General features: G+C 35.4%; 1 protein-coding gene across 4 annotated transcripts; it reads right to left on the bottom strand.

The window, feature by feature from the left end:
* Window positions 1-2,197: 2,197 nt before the first annotated feature.
* Window positions 2,198-19,756, bottom strand: LOC133705873 (alpha-glucan water dikinase, chloroplastic-like). 4 transcript variants are annotated; one of them, XM_062131287.1, is made up of 34 exons: window positions 19,660-19,756; window positions 19,180-19,496; window positions 18,988-19,032; window positions 18,782-18,891; window positions 18,587-18,665; window positions 18,382-18,473; window positions 18,129-18,285; window positions 17,190-17,414; window positions 16,656-17,018; window positions 16,447-16,554; window positions 16,200-16,298; window positions 15,968-16,108; window positions 15,803-15,891; window positions 9,987-10,121; window positions 9,628-9,790; window positions 9,441-9,530; window positions 9,163-9,348; window positions 7,881-7,943; window positions 7,741-7,803; window positions 7,582-7,641; window positions 7,345-7,497; window positions 7,105-7,191; window positions 6,798-6,974; window positions 6,604-6,710; window positions 6,187-6,400; window positions 6,007-6,110; window positions 5,768-5,903; window positions 5,500-5,625; window positions 4,719-4,826; window positions 4,155-4,253; window positions 3,510-3,683; window positions 3,314-3,406; window positions 2,991-3,106; window positions 2,198-2,623 (listed from the first exon to the last, which is right to left on the bottom strand). In XM_062131287.1, the coding sequence occupies exons 2-34, from the start codon at window positions 19,432-19,434 to the stop codon at window positions 2,419-2,421; spliced, it is 4,422 nt and encodes a 1,473-aa protein (XP_061987271.1). In that variant the 5' UTR covers window positions 19,435-19,496; window positions 19,660-19,756; the 3' UTR covers window positions 2,198-2,418. The 4 variants fall into 4 exon arrangements, with proteins under 4 accessions (XP_061987271.1, XP_061987272.1, XP_061987273.1 ...); XM_062131288.1 differs by having other exon boundaries at window positions 7,105-7,188; XM_062131289.1 differs by having other exon boundaries at window positions 18,988-19,029.
* Window positions 19,757-20,171: the final 415 nt, after the last annotated feature.

Genomic DNA, 20,171 nt, shown 5'->3' with positions numbered 1-20,171 from the left:
ATCATTATATAATGGCTTAGAGAATGCCTGGCTAAGACCAATTCATGTGATGGAACGATAAACCCCACAAAGAAACAAAGGCAAGCTTTTTGGAACTGGATAGTGGATTTATTCTCTCTAGCAACCTCGAAAAAGATGAGCTGATATGAAATGTAATACCACATCGGGTGGGCTCTGCTGGTCTTCACATTCAATTCTCTCTCAAAGGAAGACAAGCCTGTTCTTTGTAATCATTAACGTTGTTGTAGTTCATTGACTTAATCAGACTGGCCGCTAATTTTGGTCAGCCACTTTGGCCGGTTTCAATATTCAAATTATCATATAAAAATGTTGTCTTTTAACGTGTTTTTGTTTTTTTAAACAAATTAAATTAAAATGATAACTACTGTATACAATGCTTTACTTGATTACTAAAACTTTAGAAAGCAAGAACAACACAAATTGTCGTGCATGATCTTGCAAAGAGAAAGCTGTGTTCAAAACAGCAAAAAAAATTTGATAAGACAGTCATGTAGCATGTTGCAGTATCTTTTACAGAAGAATAGCATCAAAGCATCTAGCTTTTGAATAGTGTTAAAAGGTCAAAGAAAATAAAGAGAATTCCACCTGGACCCATATGTAAAGAAGAGATGGAATAGAATCATGCTAAAGAATGGTTATGGTAATGATGAATTCAGAGCCACTGGACATTATCCTTTTTTAAACGTCAAAACTCCCAGCATCCTCCCCCCCTGCGACTGTAATTTTTAGACACGCCAGGGCTATAAGATATGATTCCTTTAATGATATTTTCTCTAAATGCGGGTGTACGTCGAATATTTAAACACTAAAGGTTCTTGAAAGGTGAAAAAAGAAGATAGCAAAAGTTTCCAAGCATGGAACAGCAATGCCAAGCGATCATTAATTTTGTCCCAGGGGCATGGTCAGCTTTCCTAGCTAAAATCACAATAGGGTTTGCAAAGAGGCAGGCAGCCATTGAAATACATACGTCGCTGACCTCTCCCTTTTGCTCCAAATTGCTATATGCCTAAACTATGATTTGGGAGGGTGGGTAGCTAGCATGTTTAAATTTGCTACCAACTCGTGCTCTGTCGATGTGTAGCATGCTTACGGCATCATTTTCATGGTCCATTTCTCGATCCTTATTAAATGGCCATGTGCAGCATGATGATGTTGCTCGAACAAAGTACAGCTGAAGGGGAACTGCTTGCTACCGGGAAGACACATGATGATTATTCGTATTCATGTGTTTTGATTGATTTTCCACCTTGCGTGCTACGCACATGTAGTTTTATCATTCCAGGCCAGTCATTTGTGACGTGAAAACAGAATCTAGCTTGCATCATTGCTTCTTAATTATATTGATGGCCATTCTTCTCAGATCCTGCATGCATAAATGGGTGATGCCACAGTTGCTTGCAATGGTCCAGCCATAAGCATTGCAGGGTTGAATGATTAGGCATTATAATACCATTTGAATAAAGCGGCTCATGAACAGATCAGAGCCATACACAGACAAGAAACAAGAAGCCTTTTATAACCACGGGATCCAGATTAAACCCACTAAAGATAATGCTGTTACCGCTTGCCGATTGCCAGAATCCAGTCCATTAAAAGCCCATTAATATTTGAACAATAGTTTCCTGCTCCATGTTTAGGCATCCATTTAAACCATTGTTTTTAAATCTTGGTCTCGACTCATAAACCCGGTTAATTTGGGATTTGATCAAGGCTAGGTTAAAAAAAAGTTAAACCTGTAAAATTCAAGTTATCTTATTAAAATCTTGTTTCACTCAAGTTTAACTTTAAATAAATAAATGTTTTTTTTTTAAAAAAAACCATATTGTTTTATTTTGCTTATGCTTATTAAAATTTAAATGTATCAAACACGCACTCATTTAGTACTTTCTTTCCACCCCCTTCAATCCAAGGTTTTATACCCAAGCAAGCCAATCAATCAGCAGTGTACCTTCTAAAATTTTCATTTGACCAGTAACAAATAATCCACATTGCAATTTTAAGTAGCAAGAGCTTATTGTGTCAATCTATCCAGCACTTGTTGATCTGGTGAGCTTGGCCAGGTTGAATAACACTGATTTCTGGGATTTCTGGCACATAGCGTTTCTTTACATTGCAGTCGCGTTCCGCATGATGCAGAACTGCAATAGCATGATGTTTCAACTGGGAACCAAAACACTTCTAATAAATACAACAGCGGTATTATTAAGCAGGTAAATGGCAGTGTACATCATTGCAATCAACAGAAGCTCGACTATAATCAATGCTGTAGTTTGAATTTATTGTTCTTTTCATTTCTTGATTATTCATATATTTTCCCCTTTCTTCATTTCCCTGTGATTTTTCTATTTTATACAATTCTGACTAGCACAATCCAATTCTGAAAAAAGAAAGAGAAGATCACATCTGGGGTCTTGTCTGAACTACATAGACCTTACCATCACGTATTACACCTTCAATGTCTTGAGGAGATCCATACAGCTCTTCAATTGCACTTCCTGCACGAGCGATGCTAGAGAGGATTGTTCGTCGAAAGTTATCATCAGTGATCAATGGATCAGATGAATAGTCGAGCACAACCTTCTCTTCTTCATCCATTGGCACACTGCAAAATAGTTAACTACTGATGAGCAAATAATAATGATAATGATAATAATAATGCAATCCTTTCAGTATGATTTAGTTTCACGTAGGTTTATTTATTTCTGGGCTACATTGAGCATCTAGCCTATCAAAAGGTTTTAGGCCCATCACGGGTATCCGGTTCATATGATTGCAGCTAAATTCTACCAGACTTCCTGCCACTCATGTTTTGTAATGGGCATGACAATTGCTGAAACAGATCAAGCTGATTCTGCAGAAATTTCAAGTGCTGATTTGATATTATCAATCTCCTCCTGCTATCCACCGTCCCTTCTTCCCTGTTAAACTCATTGTATATCCACCCTGTCAGAGTTTTCTGATTATTATACCTATCATAAAGGCCTGCACCGGCATAACCTTCTAGATCTTCACCATTGGAGTCAGATCGGAAGATAATAGAACGTTTTATAAAGAGCCCAATGGGTTTGCTCGGGTAACCCAACACCTGCAGCATGTCAAAGTTGTAAGTGCAAACGGCAAACATAACAAGAAAAACTAGGGTGCTTTATTAGCACTGTGGATATCATCATCTATTGCATAGATCCAGTTCTAGAAGCAACAATACAAGCAATTAGTTTACTTGAATTTGCTAGTCCTCCATGTCCACTTTAAAGTTCAAACAACCTAAAGAAAATATATGAAAGGTGCTCACCAGAGGAGTGTTTAAATCATTTTTCTTGCAGATAAAACTCAATGCACGGCCAGGATAAGCTCCAACTAGAGTTTCTCCAAGTCCCTTCACCACCTATATCAAGAGGGAGCACTAAATCAATGCCCTTTGCTTCTTCTTCCTAAAGTGAAAGAATTTCCAGATGGAGAAAGCAAACAGTGAACCAAAAATACAATACCTCAGCATATATCTCAGATGAATCCCCCGAAGATGGATTGGTTGTATGAATAACAAATGCATAATCAGCATTTATTACTTCCTGAACTAGGACAGCCATGCAGAGATAATCATGGTCTAACTTTACTTTTCTTGTGCTGAAGTATGCCCTTTCATTCCATTTTGAAGCCCAGACCTGACAAGGAATTATGTAACAGATCAATGCCATGAAAAGAGAAATAAAATAGTCAACATAATTAAACAAGCTTGACAAGAATTGGAAGAAACACTGCAAGGCACAGTTACAGGCAAGCATTCACAGTGATCAAAATATAGCACACGCATGCCATGTTTGAACATGGATAAAATTAGGGGACCATCAAAAATTTAGGAAAGGGGTACCTGTCAACATCTACAACAAGCAAGCAGGAGATACTATTCCAGTTATACAATCAAAGACTTAGTTCTCTCCAAGGGAGGCTCATAAGAAATCACAATATGCCCACTTGTCATAAAATCACGAATAGAGTTGATGGAACAGAATTATATGAGTCAACCACAAACCATCATAAGGATGTGAGAGTTCTTCTAGTAAGAACAGAGCAAGAAATTGACAAAATTATCTGGAGATCAAAATGGTCTTTTCCAGCAAAGGAAAGCAGTCTACCTTCTTTATAGCCATCCATGCTTGCTCCCATCTTTGTTCACCTTCGTCACCAGGCCATGGCATCCCAGAACTTTGCATCTTGGTCTTCAGCTCTTGGACCTAAAATTTACTCTAGCCTTAATGATGACATTTAAATTTAAGTAACGATCATTGATACAACATTTAAATTTACTGGTTCACCAAAAAGTCATGGCCAATCATGTCACTTCCATGTATATGTACCTCTTTGCTTCTAATAAAACAATTGATTTGCCATAAACAAATGTAAAGTGTACCAAAATAATGAAAAGAGGAGGCAAAAATCTGTTTTATTGGGAGGTTTAGTAAAAGGATATTCCCATCGCCAGGATTTTACAACCAAAGTTAAGGATTTAAGACCCATATATAGATCTGAAAATGCCTGCATGTATGTTGCCTAACTTGTGATTGACTGATAGTCAAGGGGGGATAGAAACAAGGGGGATATATATTCGTTTATGATTGATATCCTCTGCTGGAGATATAAATATATCTATTTATGTTGACTGAAATAAATTTTGGGCATCGTTAGTACAAAGAGCATACCAACTGTGGTGGTGCAGCCAGCTGTAAAACTGTATGGCGAATCTGTCCAAGAGCACTAGACTCTTCTGCCAAGTTTTTCTTCAACAGTTGCAACTTATTGGCCACTTCCTGCAAGTTAACGGGAGGGGGAGACAGAGAGAGTCAGGCGGAAAATTTCTAAACAATGACATCTACCAGGGCAAGTGCTAGGTCCCAGGATTCAGGAGTGCATGCCAGAAATCAGATATGTTCTGAAGCTGACAAAAACTAAATTGCTGCTGACCATTGTGTAACTTCAACTCATCCTCATTTAGATATTGATAATAATTAATTTTAGTAATGAGTTCATATTGCACATCCAACAATATCTTACTATTTGCCAAAGATATCAACGAAGGACAGAAGAAATAACTGTTTTCTTCCACATCAAGACTTTCAAGAAAAATACAGCAGCATCACCTGATCATCAAGAAGTTTCACAATAACCAATCTTGACACCTAGCACAACATTAACTGGTGGATGGTTTGTGGATGTGCATCATACATATGTCCTCTCATTACTCTCAGGTCAGGCATTTGCCTTGTTCAAATTCCATTTTGTCAAAAAATAATTCATTTGCAAGTTGGTTTTTAAAATTTTAAGTCCTCCTATTGAATTTCTACATTATCTGGCATGCATCCATTAAACAACAGAAATGGTGTTCACCCCATCTTGCAATCAATATCTGAACTGAGCCAGCTAGTCATGTTGATTTAGACATAGAAAACTGCTAGCAAAAGGAAATTTAGAAATTGCAATTACCCAATTCAAATCTTCATTTAGAACCTTCTCAAAAACTCCAAATGGTAAAGCAACTGATGTAGGAATCCCGATCCAAGACGGCACTTTTCCTTTCAAATATGAGATGTTGCGTGATTTGGCACCAACCTATACAAGAATCCTCATAAATATTTCACTAACCCACAAATGTACAGTTCAAACAACCATTGGGACATGGTATTGATTTCTAGAATAAGAAAAATAAAGCAGTTCATTAAACATAGATTATATCCCATTTTGTAAGCCTAACCATTTCACTGCTAAACTCCTCAGAAGATATGGCATATCTGCCTCTGAACTGCTTTCTGACCAACTTTATAGGTGAAGGACTGACTTCTTTCAAGTTAGTTGAACTTGAATCTGCTAGCTTGCCCTCCTTTAGTTCACTGTGATTCATCATTGGTAAAAACGAAGTTCAGTACAATAGTTGTGAAACAGTGCAGATTGTGAGCAACAATGGGTAAGCAAGCCATGGGACGATAGGATAACCTATATGCTATATCTGCTGAAGTTGGTTTCAGATGCAACAATTTCCCTTCATATGCTTTAAGGTCGGCCAGAATATCAGGATCAAAGCATGTAGCAAAGCAAACCTGCCATTGACAATGTTCTCCTCTTAACATTACCCAGCAAAGAATTGGACATAAATTCAAACTAACAGATGCTTGCCTTGCTGTTTCTTGCTCGCACAGAAACATGAGATAGCACATCAGGCATATCAGGCGTCAGCACAGCAACTGTACCATCCGGAATTTCTTCTTCTCCTTTTACTCGTTTTGCAACTAAGATTGTTGGGAACTTGTAAGTTTTATTCTGCACAGTGAGCAACTCATCCACAGCAACAACATACCCGACAGCTTCAACTGGGCTAATAACCTGCCAGCTGTTCCAGGACAACCACAATAGCATTTCAGAGCTACAGTCTGGTACTGCTACATATTTATTTTCCTATGTTTACTGTTCAGACATACGATACTTGAATGCATCGGAAATTTCCTTTTCCAGTCATTAATATTAAAATCCCTAATTTCCTAGTGATCAATTAGGAGCCAGTTGCATAGACACTAGCACGAATAACATGCTAACCTTCCAAGATGAGCAGTCTGCCGAAGAATTGGATCAAGTCGATTAAGAAGTGTAGATAATGCTGCAGCTGACCCAGCACGGATGATTTCTTCAGTGAATATGTTCAGCTGAAAGGAGTCATAATGAGAGTGGGTAAACAAATAATCTAGAATATGGAGGAAAAAGGTTTTCACTTTCAGACAATTGAAACATACAGCCCACTGGTCCACTCCAAGCAATGATCCAAGATACTCCGCTGATGGTTGCAAAACATTCTGGTACCATTCTGCTTTGCTAGCAAGGGCAAGACGAGTTCTGTCAAGGACTGATTTTGAAAATAACGCCCAGTGGTCACTTTTGCTATTTGACATACTTAGTGCATGTTTCCATCCCTGCATATGCAATAAAAGCAAGTTCAAATGATAGTGGAAAGTTTCCATTTATCTAAATAATTGCAATACCATATTTTTTCTTACAGGCAAGTCAAAACACGTATTTGAGAGTACCAAAGTCAAATTTTACCTTCAAGCAGTAAATAAGATCTTCATTATCATCTGATGAAAGTGCGAGATTTTCAAGAACCAAAGTGATGAAGTACATAATTTTCTGCTATCAAGGAAGTAATCAAGAAGATATATAAATTACAGAATGAAACTAAAAGCAGCAGGTATGTAGAGAAAAAATTGGATAAAAGTTTGTTAAGAATAACACAAACTGAACATAGCATATAGCAAAAAGTAATTGTTGATAAGTAAGATTTACCTCTGGTCTAGCATTGTTTAATTCCCTATAACCCCGTTCAATAACTGTCCTAACAGTGGAGTCAAGTGCAATATCCAAAAATAAAAGATCCTTAAGACGATCCTTGGACTTAAATAGAAGAGTTCTAAGCTCCTGACGAGCCTCTAGCAAACCCTGTATTAAAATAAACAAAAGGGCCAAGGTTGAAGTACAAGCGCAAATGGTAATTACAACTTCTGGCATCTAATTTTCTATTACCTCAAGAAGTGCTTCTACATTCTTATCTTCAACGTGTTCTAGTACAAATTTAAGCAATTCCTGTTTGAAAGATACAGAACATACACAGCTGATTTTAGCATTCTATCATGTATAGATGACATCTAGATTGAAAATTCAAAATGAAGTTGAAAACATTACTGGGAAACCAGATGGCAAGCCTGGAACGGGATTTGTTTGCACTCCAACCATGAAGCCTTGACCCTGAGGAGGGAAGAGAAAAGTATTATCAAACCTAAGGAAAGAAAACTTTGTGCAGCAACTTCAGCAAGTGGCATTACCTCAGATCTGTAGCCCATACAATTTCCAATAGCAGAGTCAAGATCTGCACCTGAATGAACTGCCTAAATTCAAAATAAAAAAATTAGATCAATATCAAAATATTGAAGCCAAGGGTGGGAGTCAAAGGAAGTTCACTTAACATCAAAAGCAAATAGTTTACAACTTAATGGACTCATAAACAAAATAGAGAATTCTTATCACTAACACCTATATGATCAGCTATAATCAACTTGGTGTTGGCTACTGAGATCCATGTCCACCATTTAGTTTCTTATTATCTAAACTTCCTGTACACTGCTTTAAAACCAGCATAACAATTCTTTGAAATGATCATCTAGTATTCCTTCAGCTTGTTTCATTTGTTTCTGCATTTCTAGTGCCTTCCTCGACAAATTTCCCATCTCAATTAAGTGAAGCAGCCACCAATTCATCCCTCTACAATCTGGCTTCTAATCTCAACCAACAACTGGTTGCGCATGCGCCCGTGTCATGCATTAATAGTCAAATTCATAGAGATAGGAGAACCAAAAACTAAACAGGGTGCAATTCTTCCATAGCAGGTGTTGAGGGTTTGAAAGAGAAAATGGTTATTATTTAGCAAGTCAAAACAGAAGCAACAAGATAGGGTGCAATTGCCATAGTGTAATGGGTTTACAATAGGTAACAGGCATTATTTAAACCATGGAGCTCCCCTCCACCTGTCTTGAATTGATGCCACCTTCTGCCTTTCCAAAGGATGCATACATTTCATATATGGTTCTTTATTATGTTAGTATAGACATATCTCAACATCCTTTGTCTCATGCTAATCTTACCAAGATGTTGCTTCTTCACCAGCCAACTATGACTACTGTAGATCATGGCTGGCCCACCAACACTTTGCAGACGATCACAAACAACATAAAGTTCAAAAATACCTAATCTCATGCTAATCTTATCAAGATGCTGCTTCTTTATTAACCAACATTAACTAACATAGAGTATGGCTAGCCGACCAACACCTCCTAGGTGATCTCAAACAATATATACAGCTTCCATACATACATAGGCTCATACAATCCACACCATTTGATTATCCCACACGCTTAAAAATTCTTAAATTGACCAGGACATAAATCATATCGTGTTTAGCACTTGATTGAAAACCATTATCGGTAAGAAGCACCCAACCAAGAAAAATATGTAGCAAACAATGAGACATTGATAACAAATCAAGTGCAGTCTTTATGTTCAAAGTGAACTACACATGAAGCTTTGATATTAATGACTTGGACAACTAACCTTCAAAGTCCTCATATAGTTTCCAAGATCACGCAAGAGACCATCTCTTTGATCTCTCCTGAAATTTGGTTCAGAATGGATGGCACGATCATAACTTAAAAGTCTCTCTTTTGTTATTCCATTATCATTCAAAGTTTTCCAGTACACACTGATGTCAAAGTCGCTTCTAATGTAATCAATTAATGCCTGAAAGAAGAAGTAATTTTTTTATATATATATATATAAAAAAAACATTTTGAATGACTAAAAGTGTATGATCAAATTCACATTTGCACCACCTGGCAGATTATGACATCATCAGGACTGGTGTTATTATGCAACTTCTGATGCCATTCCTCCATCATTCCACCTTTACAATCATTGTTTCTCTAGAATCAACAAATAGTTAGCTAATCAGTCTTACAATGAACTCACATGCTAAGGAAATATATAGAGAAAGCAAAGAAAGAAAGATCCACTATAGACCTGTATCACTAGGATTTCATCCCGAATACGTTGTCCCACATCCCCTTCACCTCCTCGACCAACAGTGGACATAATCATTCTCAAGAGCTCCCGATGCTGTGGATTGTTTGCATAAATATCCTGAACCAAGCTTGTAAGCCTATCCTGAGCTTTACTGATTTCACTGCACAGGTAAGTGACTAATAAGAAATAATTTGTCATTCCTTTCAGAGAGCAATGAAAAGTGTAGCTGGGTTGGGTCAGTTGCTTTTGAAGTCCATTTTTGAGAGGAATGAACGTGAAAATTTTCATATCACAAAAGTCTGACGCTCATTAGATAAAATAGTTTATCATAATACTCATTTAATCAAATGTTTTACCGTGGTTTGACGTTGTAGTTTTTATTCCATATGAGCTGCCTTGTGGCCATAAAGCGCATCCAAACAAAGATCCCAGCAAGACCCAATTCCCCAGCATCCTTGGCTTGATCCATCAAGTCTGCCGCAATATTGAATCTAACAAAATGAAGGAGAAGTATGACTTTATTACTACCAGAACAACAAACAAAATTATCTTAGAAGGGTAGATATGAGCTCACATGTCAAATCAGTGAAGCAGCAACAAACTGGATTCAGAACTCCTAGTGCATTAATCAAATATATCAAAATTTCAATACCACCATGAATAAAAAGCTAAGAGACTTTCTTATGGATGCTCAAGTCCACTAACCCAGTGTTCACTTATTGTGTAAATAAGGAGAAAAACAGGGAAGGTGGGAACAAACAGGGTTTCATGGCTGTTTCTTCATTATCACCTAATTAGCAAGGCACCATCACAAGAAATTACGGGAAAAAAAGACACATTAAGTTTCACGGAACTACAAATTTTTGAAGAACAAAAACAATGAGGCATTGTCACTTTCTTTTCCTCTGTGATCTTTGATATTAATATGATGCAAGCTAAGATCTAAGAAGCAAAAGTTTAGAGATCATTCACATTTCTTCTACAAGTTTTCATTCTATAATCTACAGGGGTAGCTGTTGCACGCCATAGACTGAGCATTTAGCAAAGCAAGTTAATTTCAAAGGTCAACAAGGTGAAAGGAGCATTGTGTTCCATTGCTTAACATGACGTGGAATGTGATTCAACTTATAAGACATTAAATATCACTAAAAAGGGCAAGGGTGGCATGCTTTATGTTTATGGGATGGAAGCCCTTTATTGCTTTGAAAGACAAAATAACATTATAATTTTTTTTATACTTTAAAAAATTCAAAGTGCATATAGCCCAGCTTTATTCCTACTCCTTTATGTGTTAATCCCGTTCCATAATAGTACAGAGAGACCAAATAAATTCCCGTAAGAGTTGCTAATAATCAAAATTGAAAAAAAAATGATAGCAATTCTAAATATTATGTAAAAAAATCTATTGTTAGAGACAATATTGTTTTTTTTAATATGCCAGTAGTGCATGCAACGTCTTCACATAATCACTTTGATAATAATTATAGCGAACAGATTTATTATTTCATAACTAAAAGTTGTAAGCATATGCGATCCTTTCACTGCAATCTTTTTTACAAGTATTGGATAAAGCCTCATCAGAGTTTTCAAAGCCTTATACCGAAGGCGAAAGGTATAAAATGAAGCTTAAGGGGCTATTTAGCATCATTTGAAATAAAAGGCACTTTAAAGCATATATGTTGAAGCACGTTTTACAACCACAGCCACAGCTATCAGTCAAAACATACCTAAAACCACCACTGAACCAAAAAATAAACATTTCTTTTACAGCCTTCGGGGGTTGATAGCTATCAGTCAAAACAGTTATCATTCATTTAATCCTTTCATTAAATCTGAGTGACAAGTCGTTTAGGTTAAACCCTAAAAATTAGGGTTTTCAATTGGAGATTTGATAAATTTCAATTTAGTCTTTATTCTTCCAATTTCTTTTAATTGCACCCGTAATTGCCTCCCAACTTTTAATTTCATGCAACATAACCCCAGCCAAACTCAATTAGCAGCCCTAAAGTTCAGTGTCTTTTCCAATTCGGTCCTTGGTTCCCAATTTATAAAAATTGATCTTCAATTGAACATCAAACTTTTAATTTTTTTCAATTTGCCCCCCTGATTTTTCCTATTTTAGTCTTTGAAGTCTTGCGTCTTTTATAGTTTAGTCCTTGGTTTTGAATTTCTTCAATTTAGTCCTGAATTGCCTATCAAACTTTAATATTTATGCAATTAAGTCTTTGATTTGACGAATTAGCTTTTCAAAATTGAAATTCAACCCTTAGACTTCAATTCCTTTCAATTAAAGCCTAAATTGAACTCAAAAACCAATTTTCCTTGCAATTAAACCCTCAATAAATTTAATTAAACCCTGAAAATTTCAATTGAGTTCTTAAACATCCAATTTTGAATTTTCTTTCCAAATTGATTTTTTCTTATCAATAAGGCCTTCACCAGTCAAAATTGAACTGAAATTTTTTTAACTTTGGATATTTTGATCCTTCTTAACCAGTCTTCGGCAATTTTCTAGACATTCTTCATGTTCTTCCAACTGATATTTTTTTTCCAACTTTTTTCAATTTTTTCTTGTATTTTGTATTTCTTTTTTTTATTCTCTTTTTTCTTATTTTTTTATATATTTATGTGGGGCCCTAAAATGGATAACAACAACTTATATCTCTAAGATACTCATCACTCTTTTAGTCCTTTGAATACTTTGATTCAGGCTAATGATTGGCAAGCTTATAGATTCTAATTAATTTCACTTCCACTTAAGCACTTTATAGGTAAGATTGATAACACTACCAGGTCTCTTCTGCCTAGTTACTCACACTCAACACTGCAATTTTTTAGCTCAGAGGAACTGCAATCTCTTTGAAGCTCCCCCATCAAATTTTATTTTTTTTGACACTAATGAATTTTGGAAACCCCCCCTCCTGGCCCTCTCCATTAAAAAGCTTCAATGTCTAATATTTCAATCCTAACCCTTCCATCCAATTTGGTACCATTCCTTTTACTTCAGTAAAAAATGTTTACTTATGTTCAAAGAACACAATTTAGTGGAGTTCAATTATTAAGTAAACTACTAGAAAAGGGCAGGAAAAAATTGAAATAATGAGGGTCTCGTTTAAGAAATAAAATCAGAAATCTGTGTGTTTCCAATTAGCAAACAGGACCAGGACAGCTGGGTTAGGATTGAAACAAAATGCTGACACTGTGACTTTATAGGGACCGAGCTGGAACATTTTGGAAACTGTAGGGAAACAATATGGTTTACACTAAAATTTAAAGAAAATAAAAGGCTTAGATACTAGAGAAACAAATAAAAAAACTTTAGAAAATTAAATAGAAGCACAAACACAGAGGAAACATCCCACTAACCACAGATCTGACCAAATAAGCTTGGAAAGTTCTATGTCCTGAAATTTATGGCTGTTTCTTTGACACTAAGAAGGTAATAATACAGAATGGGAACGCTCTCTATGCTACTTATTCCTTCAATTTCAATTGGCTTCCCAGTTGTAAAGAATCTGAGCAACAATTATTGGCATCTTCACTTGATCTTAAAGAAACAGAGACTGCTAATCTCTAGCTACGAGTTTAACAAAGAAAATGAACCAATGACTCACCACCACGTCTAAATAGAGAACGCTGATCTAGACTACGTGTTCTTACAGCACATGCAAGCAATATAACAAAACATGATGAGCATTTCGAAAGGTGTAGTGCTTTATGCTGACAATAACTAGCACATTTCATAAAGTTTGTTGCAACAAGAAGAGCAAAATTTTCTCAAGTTAAAACACAAAAGAAAAGGATTAACTACAAAAATACCCTGGAAAGACTTGTTACCAGTGTTGCCCTTCACTTTTTGCATTCATCTATTTTACCCTTACTGTTATCTCAAGTTTTCAATTCCACACTTTCGTCCTCTTTTCATCCAATTTGATTAACAAAATCCATTAAACACTCATGTGCAAACTCTAGAATTTAAAGACTATTATTGTTTAACAATAGAAAAAAAAAAAGTAAAGATAAAAATATTCAATTTAAACTAAAAACTTTGGAAAAACTGATTTTGTAGACCCAAAATTTTAAAAATAATACAAATTTAAAGTTAGAAGCTAAGAAAATTAACATAAAAAAAGAAAGAATAATTGATTCTTATTTAGAAAAAAACTAGGACTGGGGCCGTTTCATTGCGAGCCAGATCAATATCCAACGACCGTATTAAAAAAAAAGTGAGTGTCGCAATTTTTTTCTGCATGCAATAAAATATTTGAAATGAAGATTAAAAGCTTGACCAATGAATCAAATAAAATTAATCAAGCATCATATGCATTAGTAAATGGAAAAAATGTTGGTGTGGTTTGTTCAACCTAACAAGTCAAAAGCAAAATGGTCACCTTGTTCAAATGGCGATCTGGTTATAAAACAAAATTAATGTCGTCATCATTTTAACTCCTACTTGACCCTAGATCAAATATGACACGGACTGTCAAAGGATTAAATCGTAAAAAAATCTAAAGAGTGAAATAAAAAGATGGCAAAACATTTTATTGACTCGCGCTAACTTGCGAAATCAAAGACTTGGGTAATGGAAAACCATGATGAATTAAACCAATTGGACAATCTGCCTCTTTCTTTTTCCTTCCCTTTTTCTCTTTCCGGCTTGGCTTTGACCGAGTCACAATTGACCCCGAATTCAATTAAAGAATGAAGATGAAATTTTGAATATAAATAAATATTGAATGATGAAACTAAAAAAACATTAGCTTAAAAGAAAAAATCAAGCAAACTCGTGCGAATTTCCTAAATCGGGGTTAATCATTTAAACTCTCAACCCGTGAAATTCTAAATCTAGATTTAATCAAGAAGTTCAATTTCAAACCAATTTAATGTTTGAGCATGAAATCGTAAGAAAAAAATTTTAAAAAAAATTGTCAAAGTAAAATAGAATTGAAAAAAAAAATGAGGACATCACATAGGAAAAAAATTGGAGGATGAAATCGTAAAAAAAAATTAATTCTAAAAACCGTCTAAAACAAAATAAATAACAATCAAAAGAATGAGAGCCAAATTTAATAGATAAAAAATTAAAAGATGATGAAATTGAAAAAAAAATCAAAATCTATAAACCATCTCAAATAATAAAAATAATAATCAAAAGAAGAGGGATCAAATTTGAAGGGAAAAAATTGAGGGGTTGATTTCAAATTCTAAAGTGCCACGTGCAAAAACTGTGGAGAAAGTAAAGAAGGAAAAAACAAGAAAAGTCCATCAGCGCCAAACCAGAAGTCAGAACACCACATGCATTGCCATGGAATGGAGGGGCTACCAGGAAAAATCCAATCACGCCAAGAAAGGTTGTCCTTGACCACTGGAAGCCTCGCACACGCCGCTAGAAAATAGCGGAAAGATCGATGCGTTGGCGCGTGCATAGCAGACATAAACAACTTTTTTTTTAATATTATATATATCAAAAGACTAAATTGTCCCCAAGACAACATATATATTAAAAAAAAAAAAGCCAAAGCGAAAAAGACAAAATAGCCTTTGGTTAATAGTTCATGAATTTTTTCTTTTAAAGGGTACTAATGCCATTTTGATGTACTAATAAGAATGAAAAGACGAAAATGAATGTGGAAGGCAATTAATTATTTTTTTTTATTTTTAAGGGTAATGAAGTAATTTCACTATACTAAAAAAGTAAAAAGACCGAGGTAATATGTAAAGACAGAATTACCTCCAAAGGCAAGTTCATTAATTTTTTTTCGGGAAGGAGAAAAAAGTAATTACACTGTAGTGGTGATAGTAAACTAAGTGCATGGCCACAGAGTTTTTGCCTTCTATTTTAGTTTTTTTTATTTATTTATTTTAAAAAACATTAAATTTTCAGGTTTTAATTTAATTTATTTCAATTTTTTACTATCAATTTTACTCATTTCATTCAAGATTTAATGAGATGTTTAACAATTCTAGATTTACCGCATAGATGTTTAACGGAATATGTCAACTAATATGGATGCAACGTGGATGGAAGGGTACAATTGAAAGAATTCACTAATGTTAAGGGTAAAATTGATGAAAGTGATTGATGAAGGGTAATATTGATAACAGCCATATAGGTGAGGTGTGTTTTTGCAATTATCAAGAAAAAATATGTATACATAAACATTTTACTGACCTGTGCATGAAAGACTTCTGTGCCTCACTCTCCATTTTTGCAATTTTATCCAACAACGCCTTGGCAGTACCTATGCCATCACCAGCATCCTTTGTCGAGAAAGTCCAATTAGTAAATATAAAAAAAAATGATGAAAAGCAGAGTAAAAGAAATATTTGTGGCAACCTTTTGGACATGCTTAGATCCTCTGCCAAATTCAATATAAAAGTCTGAGCCATTATTCTTTATCCATCTTCCATTAGACAAAAGGACAAATGGCATCCCTATGAAAGTATCTTTTTCAATCTCCATTTCAAAAGATTGCACCTGTTAATAGGTACATTGTAGAATTGAAAGGTATTGTTAGATTTCAAAGCCCTTTGGGACACAGGACAACGTAAAAAATCTAACATCCCACCTGGTAAGAAAATTCAGTAGAGGACTCATTTTTAAGCTGTGTTTCAGCAGCCACCTGAAGAGAAATCGAACCAGGAGGCAACACATTTGGAGGTGGCTCCTGCAAAATCATGCATGCATTCATTACATCTGAAAATGTAATGGAAAAACTGGCTACGGATTATAGAAGATGAAGACAGTGATATCGATTCCAAAGGGCTATATCATCTTGAGTGATGTGTCTAAAGTTAATGTTTAAAGAATCTTACCAACCATTCTCCAGCCTTTTTAGATAAAGCCCAGTGAAGAGTAACTGGCTGTTCCAAATCAGTGGCCAAATGAACCTTCACCTTACCACCAGGCTTGGTTACAAGTACCTTGACAATGTGTGAGGAGATTTAAAGTTAAAAAAGTTTCATCAAGTGAAAAACTGTAATTGATGGAGCAGGGGGACAAAGATAATTAGCTCATCCTGTACCAAAAGTTCCTTATCAGCAAGCTTAAAGATTTTCTTGTTCAGCACAGCACCACCATCATGTTCTTCCTTTTTCTTAGCAAAAAGCTCAACAGCCTTCAAGACTTTTGATTCCACTGAAGCTTTTCCCTCTGCAGATTTAGAAACCTTGTCCTCTACAGATTTAGCAGCATGTTTGTTGACAAGCTGCATTATGTCCCACTTTTTGCGCTGAATTCTTTCATTGCTAAAATACCTTTTGTTTTGAAGTTGCTTTGATTCCTCAGTCTTGATTTCTCCTTTAGTAATCTTCTTCTTAATCTCATCGATAGAGACACCTTTGTACAGTTCAGTTTGCAACTCTTCTCTTGCCTTTTCAAATTCCCTCTATATGCATGCAAACATTATCCAGCAAATGCCACATACAAGTAATCAGGGGAAGTCTCATTAAATTGTAAATGGAAACTGACATGTGTCAGTTTACTTTAGCAGAAGCAACTAAAACAAAAAACAAAACATTACGGAAACTAACCAACCAAGAAAAGTAAGGAAATTTACCAGTTGCTGCTCCGGAGAATAATTGGGTTTCCCTGCCTTTTCCCATCTGATATAAGCTTGTATTTGCACCAGATCATCCGGTATTCTGTTTTTTATTTTAGAGACAGATGGCTCCTTAATTTCACATCTATCATTTTTGTTTGTTAGTTTTGCTCGGAGATCCTCAATGGAAGTACCTCTGGCTACTTCCTCCAATAGCTCAAAGCGAGCAGATTCATATTCCTCCTATCAAAAGAAAAACTATCCACTAAAAGTATGACAAAATGCTTGAAACCTTAAAACCATAGAATTATAACTTTAACCAAGAAAAGGCTATTCCTTGGAGCATTGGTGGAAGTCTTGGGATGGCAAGCATTAGCTAAAAGTTCAACTCTTGTCAGCCAACACTTTATGAAAAAACACTAAAGGCAGGACAACCTCTAATTTCTCAAGCCAGAGACCTCACTTCAAGGGATAGAGACCTTTTTCAATGTACCGAATACACGATCGGAATAATTCCATACACCATTTCATTATTTAATAGTTTGTAACGAATTGCTCCTCTCCAAGTCATACACTGTTCATGCATATAAATTTTGGTTTCTAGCCAATTATTATCACCCTGATCTCTTACTAAAGGTATATCATACAATGCTAGGAAGAGAGGGAGATCATTGTGATGGATCGGATGGATTTCTGACAATGAAACAAGGAATTGAGACGAGAAAACATAAATAAGTGAGGGAGAGAGAAATAGAGAACCCAAAGAAAATTGTCTGAAAAGGGCTTATCAAAAGGGTTTAGGAGAATTGCATGTGCAAAGAAAAAAACCATGACACTAGTGTTTCCTTGCTGACAAAAGAGAAAACAAACAGGGAAGAAAAAATGCAAAATTAAAATACTTTAGCTTGACCGTACAGATAGTTTGTCTTTATAATTAAACAGCTGCTTAATACTTGCCTTCTCTTGCTCAGGGGTATACATTTGTTTACCCTTTCTTTCCCACCTTAGATATGCTTGAATCTGTACAAGTTCTTCAGGAACTGAGACATTAGGAATTATCAACTTCTCTCTCATGGGTAACTTGATATGAAAGTTCTGGCCATTATTCTTAAACCTGCCATATTATGATAAAATAACAAAAAGAATCATCCCATTGTAATGAGCTCATAAAACACAGGGAGCTAGAAAAGGCAATATTATAGAAGCTCACCACTTATTCTTTGCTTCATCAACTACAAGAAACTCTATAGCTTGCGTTGCAGGATCATCAATCGCTATGCTGATGTAAGAATTGGAACCAGACTAGGAAAAAAACAAAATATAAACAAGCTAAAATTAATCATTTAGATCAGCAAAACTTTTTTTGGCCAAATGAAAGGCAAAGAATCTCGTTTTTTTTTCTTTTTCACTCTTACCTTTATAAAAGGAGATCGGAGGGCTCTGTTCTTATAATTTGTTGTTCCATTTGGTTGACGAGAAGGAAGCACCCACTTTCTGACACAAAAGAAACCAAAAAAAGAAAGAAAGATATCTGAAACTATAATGACATAAACCGAATTGAAAACAAAGCATAGCCCAAATATAGCCTAGTGCGGGTACACAGGACTCACTCCTTTCTATCACGTATTGCACCCCAGTGTAGGAGCAATGAATCACTACTATAAGTGATTTGAATATTTATTTGTACGACGGATGCAGCCGAGGAATTGCTGACAAAAACCTGCTCAGTTAGAAGAAAGGAATCTGTATCACATCTACAATAACCAACAAAAATACCATAACTTGGCTCCAGTCATACATAGTTGACTATAAATACCTGCATTTCAATATTTCCACCAAGGTTGAATTTTCCTGCAAGCTGCTGCACGGAAAGGGTTTGTTAAAACCTCCCAATACTCGGAGGACCAAAAACTAATGTGCATAACATAAGATTCATCCTACGCGAAATCAATTTGAATCTAGAAATGCAAAATATCTGTTAAGTTTTATTATTATTAAAAGAAATTACCTCAGAAGAGGGCTCCATGGCTAAGACAGCTCGCGGAGTGAAAATAACAGAGCGGCGTGATCCTCCGATGCCTGATTCTGATCTCCTCAGTTTCAAATCGTTTCCAGAAAAGCTGGACGACCTACGAGCAGCTTTAAACAAATATTTTGCAACAATTCCAGAAGAATCGAGCTTGCTTTGATGCTCTAAACTCGCTGGACGAAGCAAACTCTGGTAGTGGAATAATTTATGATGCCATATGGTGCTATTACTCATACTCTTACTATTATTCCTTCAAACTTGATCCTCTTATTAACCTTCAAGGATTCTACTAAACCCTAAATGTAAATGAAAAATCAAAAGATTAAGACGAAAAGAGATTGCTTTAAGCTAAAGCAGTAGAATTCAAAATTAGATTCATCATTTATACGCAAACAGTTGAGCACATTTCCAATTTTCTCAAACAAATTCGAAAACGAAGAGATGCAGAGATGAAATTACCTTGAATTAACTGAATTAGAGGAAAGGAGGAGAGAATTCAGACTGCGCTTTTGTAAGGAAATTTTTTTGGAGGCAAATAGAGAGCAGCGAGCGTTTAAGATCCTTCCAGTGATTCAGTGCATTGCAGACCATGCGAACGATATGGCGATTTCATCACATCATTGATTGCGTGGCCATTTCTTGTGCGTCCACGTTTCTTAAAAGCTCGAGATAGGAGGAGGGAATCGTGGGGTCCGTGACCACTGCTGACTTTTGATATTTCTACTTTTAAAAAAAAAATTAAAAAGATTTGACTGCCCCTTGTTTACATTGCCATTTTCAATATTTACCATTTTATATTCCCAATATTAAGATTTTTTTTTATTTTCTAGTTCTCATTTATTTAATTATAAAAAAATAATTTACATACAAATAATTGTTTTAATAAATTACCATGTAGACTGATGTGTGAATTTATAAATAAAAAAAGTGTAAGTCTAGTAAATTTTAAATAACTGGAAATAATGAAAAAT

Source organism: Populus nigra, chromosome 10 (assembly GCF_951802175.1).
Source record: "Populus nigra chromosome 10, ddPopNigr1.1, whole genome shotgun sequence".
Lineage (NCBI taxonomy): Eukaryota > Viridiplantae > Streptophyta > Magnoliopsida > Malpighiales > Salicaceae > Populus > Populus nigra.
The sequence above is the reverse complement of the archived record's forward strand: the minus strand, read 5'-3'. Positions and strand labels throughout refer to the sequence as shown.

Coding starts and splice junctions, on each gene's coding strand:
- LOC133705873 (XM_062131287.1), bottom strand. CDS start 19,434: ATGAGTAATAGCACCATATGGCATCATAAATTATTCCACTACCAGAGT. Junction 16,299..16,446: donor AAAAGGCTGGAGAATGGTTG/GTAAGATTCTTT, acceptor ATGATTTTGCAG/GAGCCACCTCCAAATGTGTT. Junction 4,254..4,718: donor TGGCTGCACCACCACAGTTG/GTATGCTCTTTG, acceptor AGTAAATTTTAG/GTCCAAGAGCTGAAGACCAA.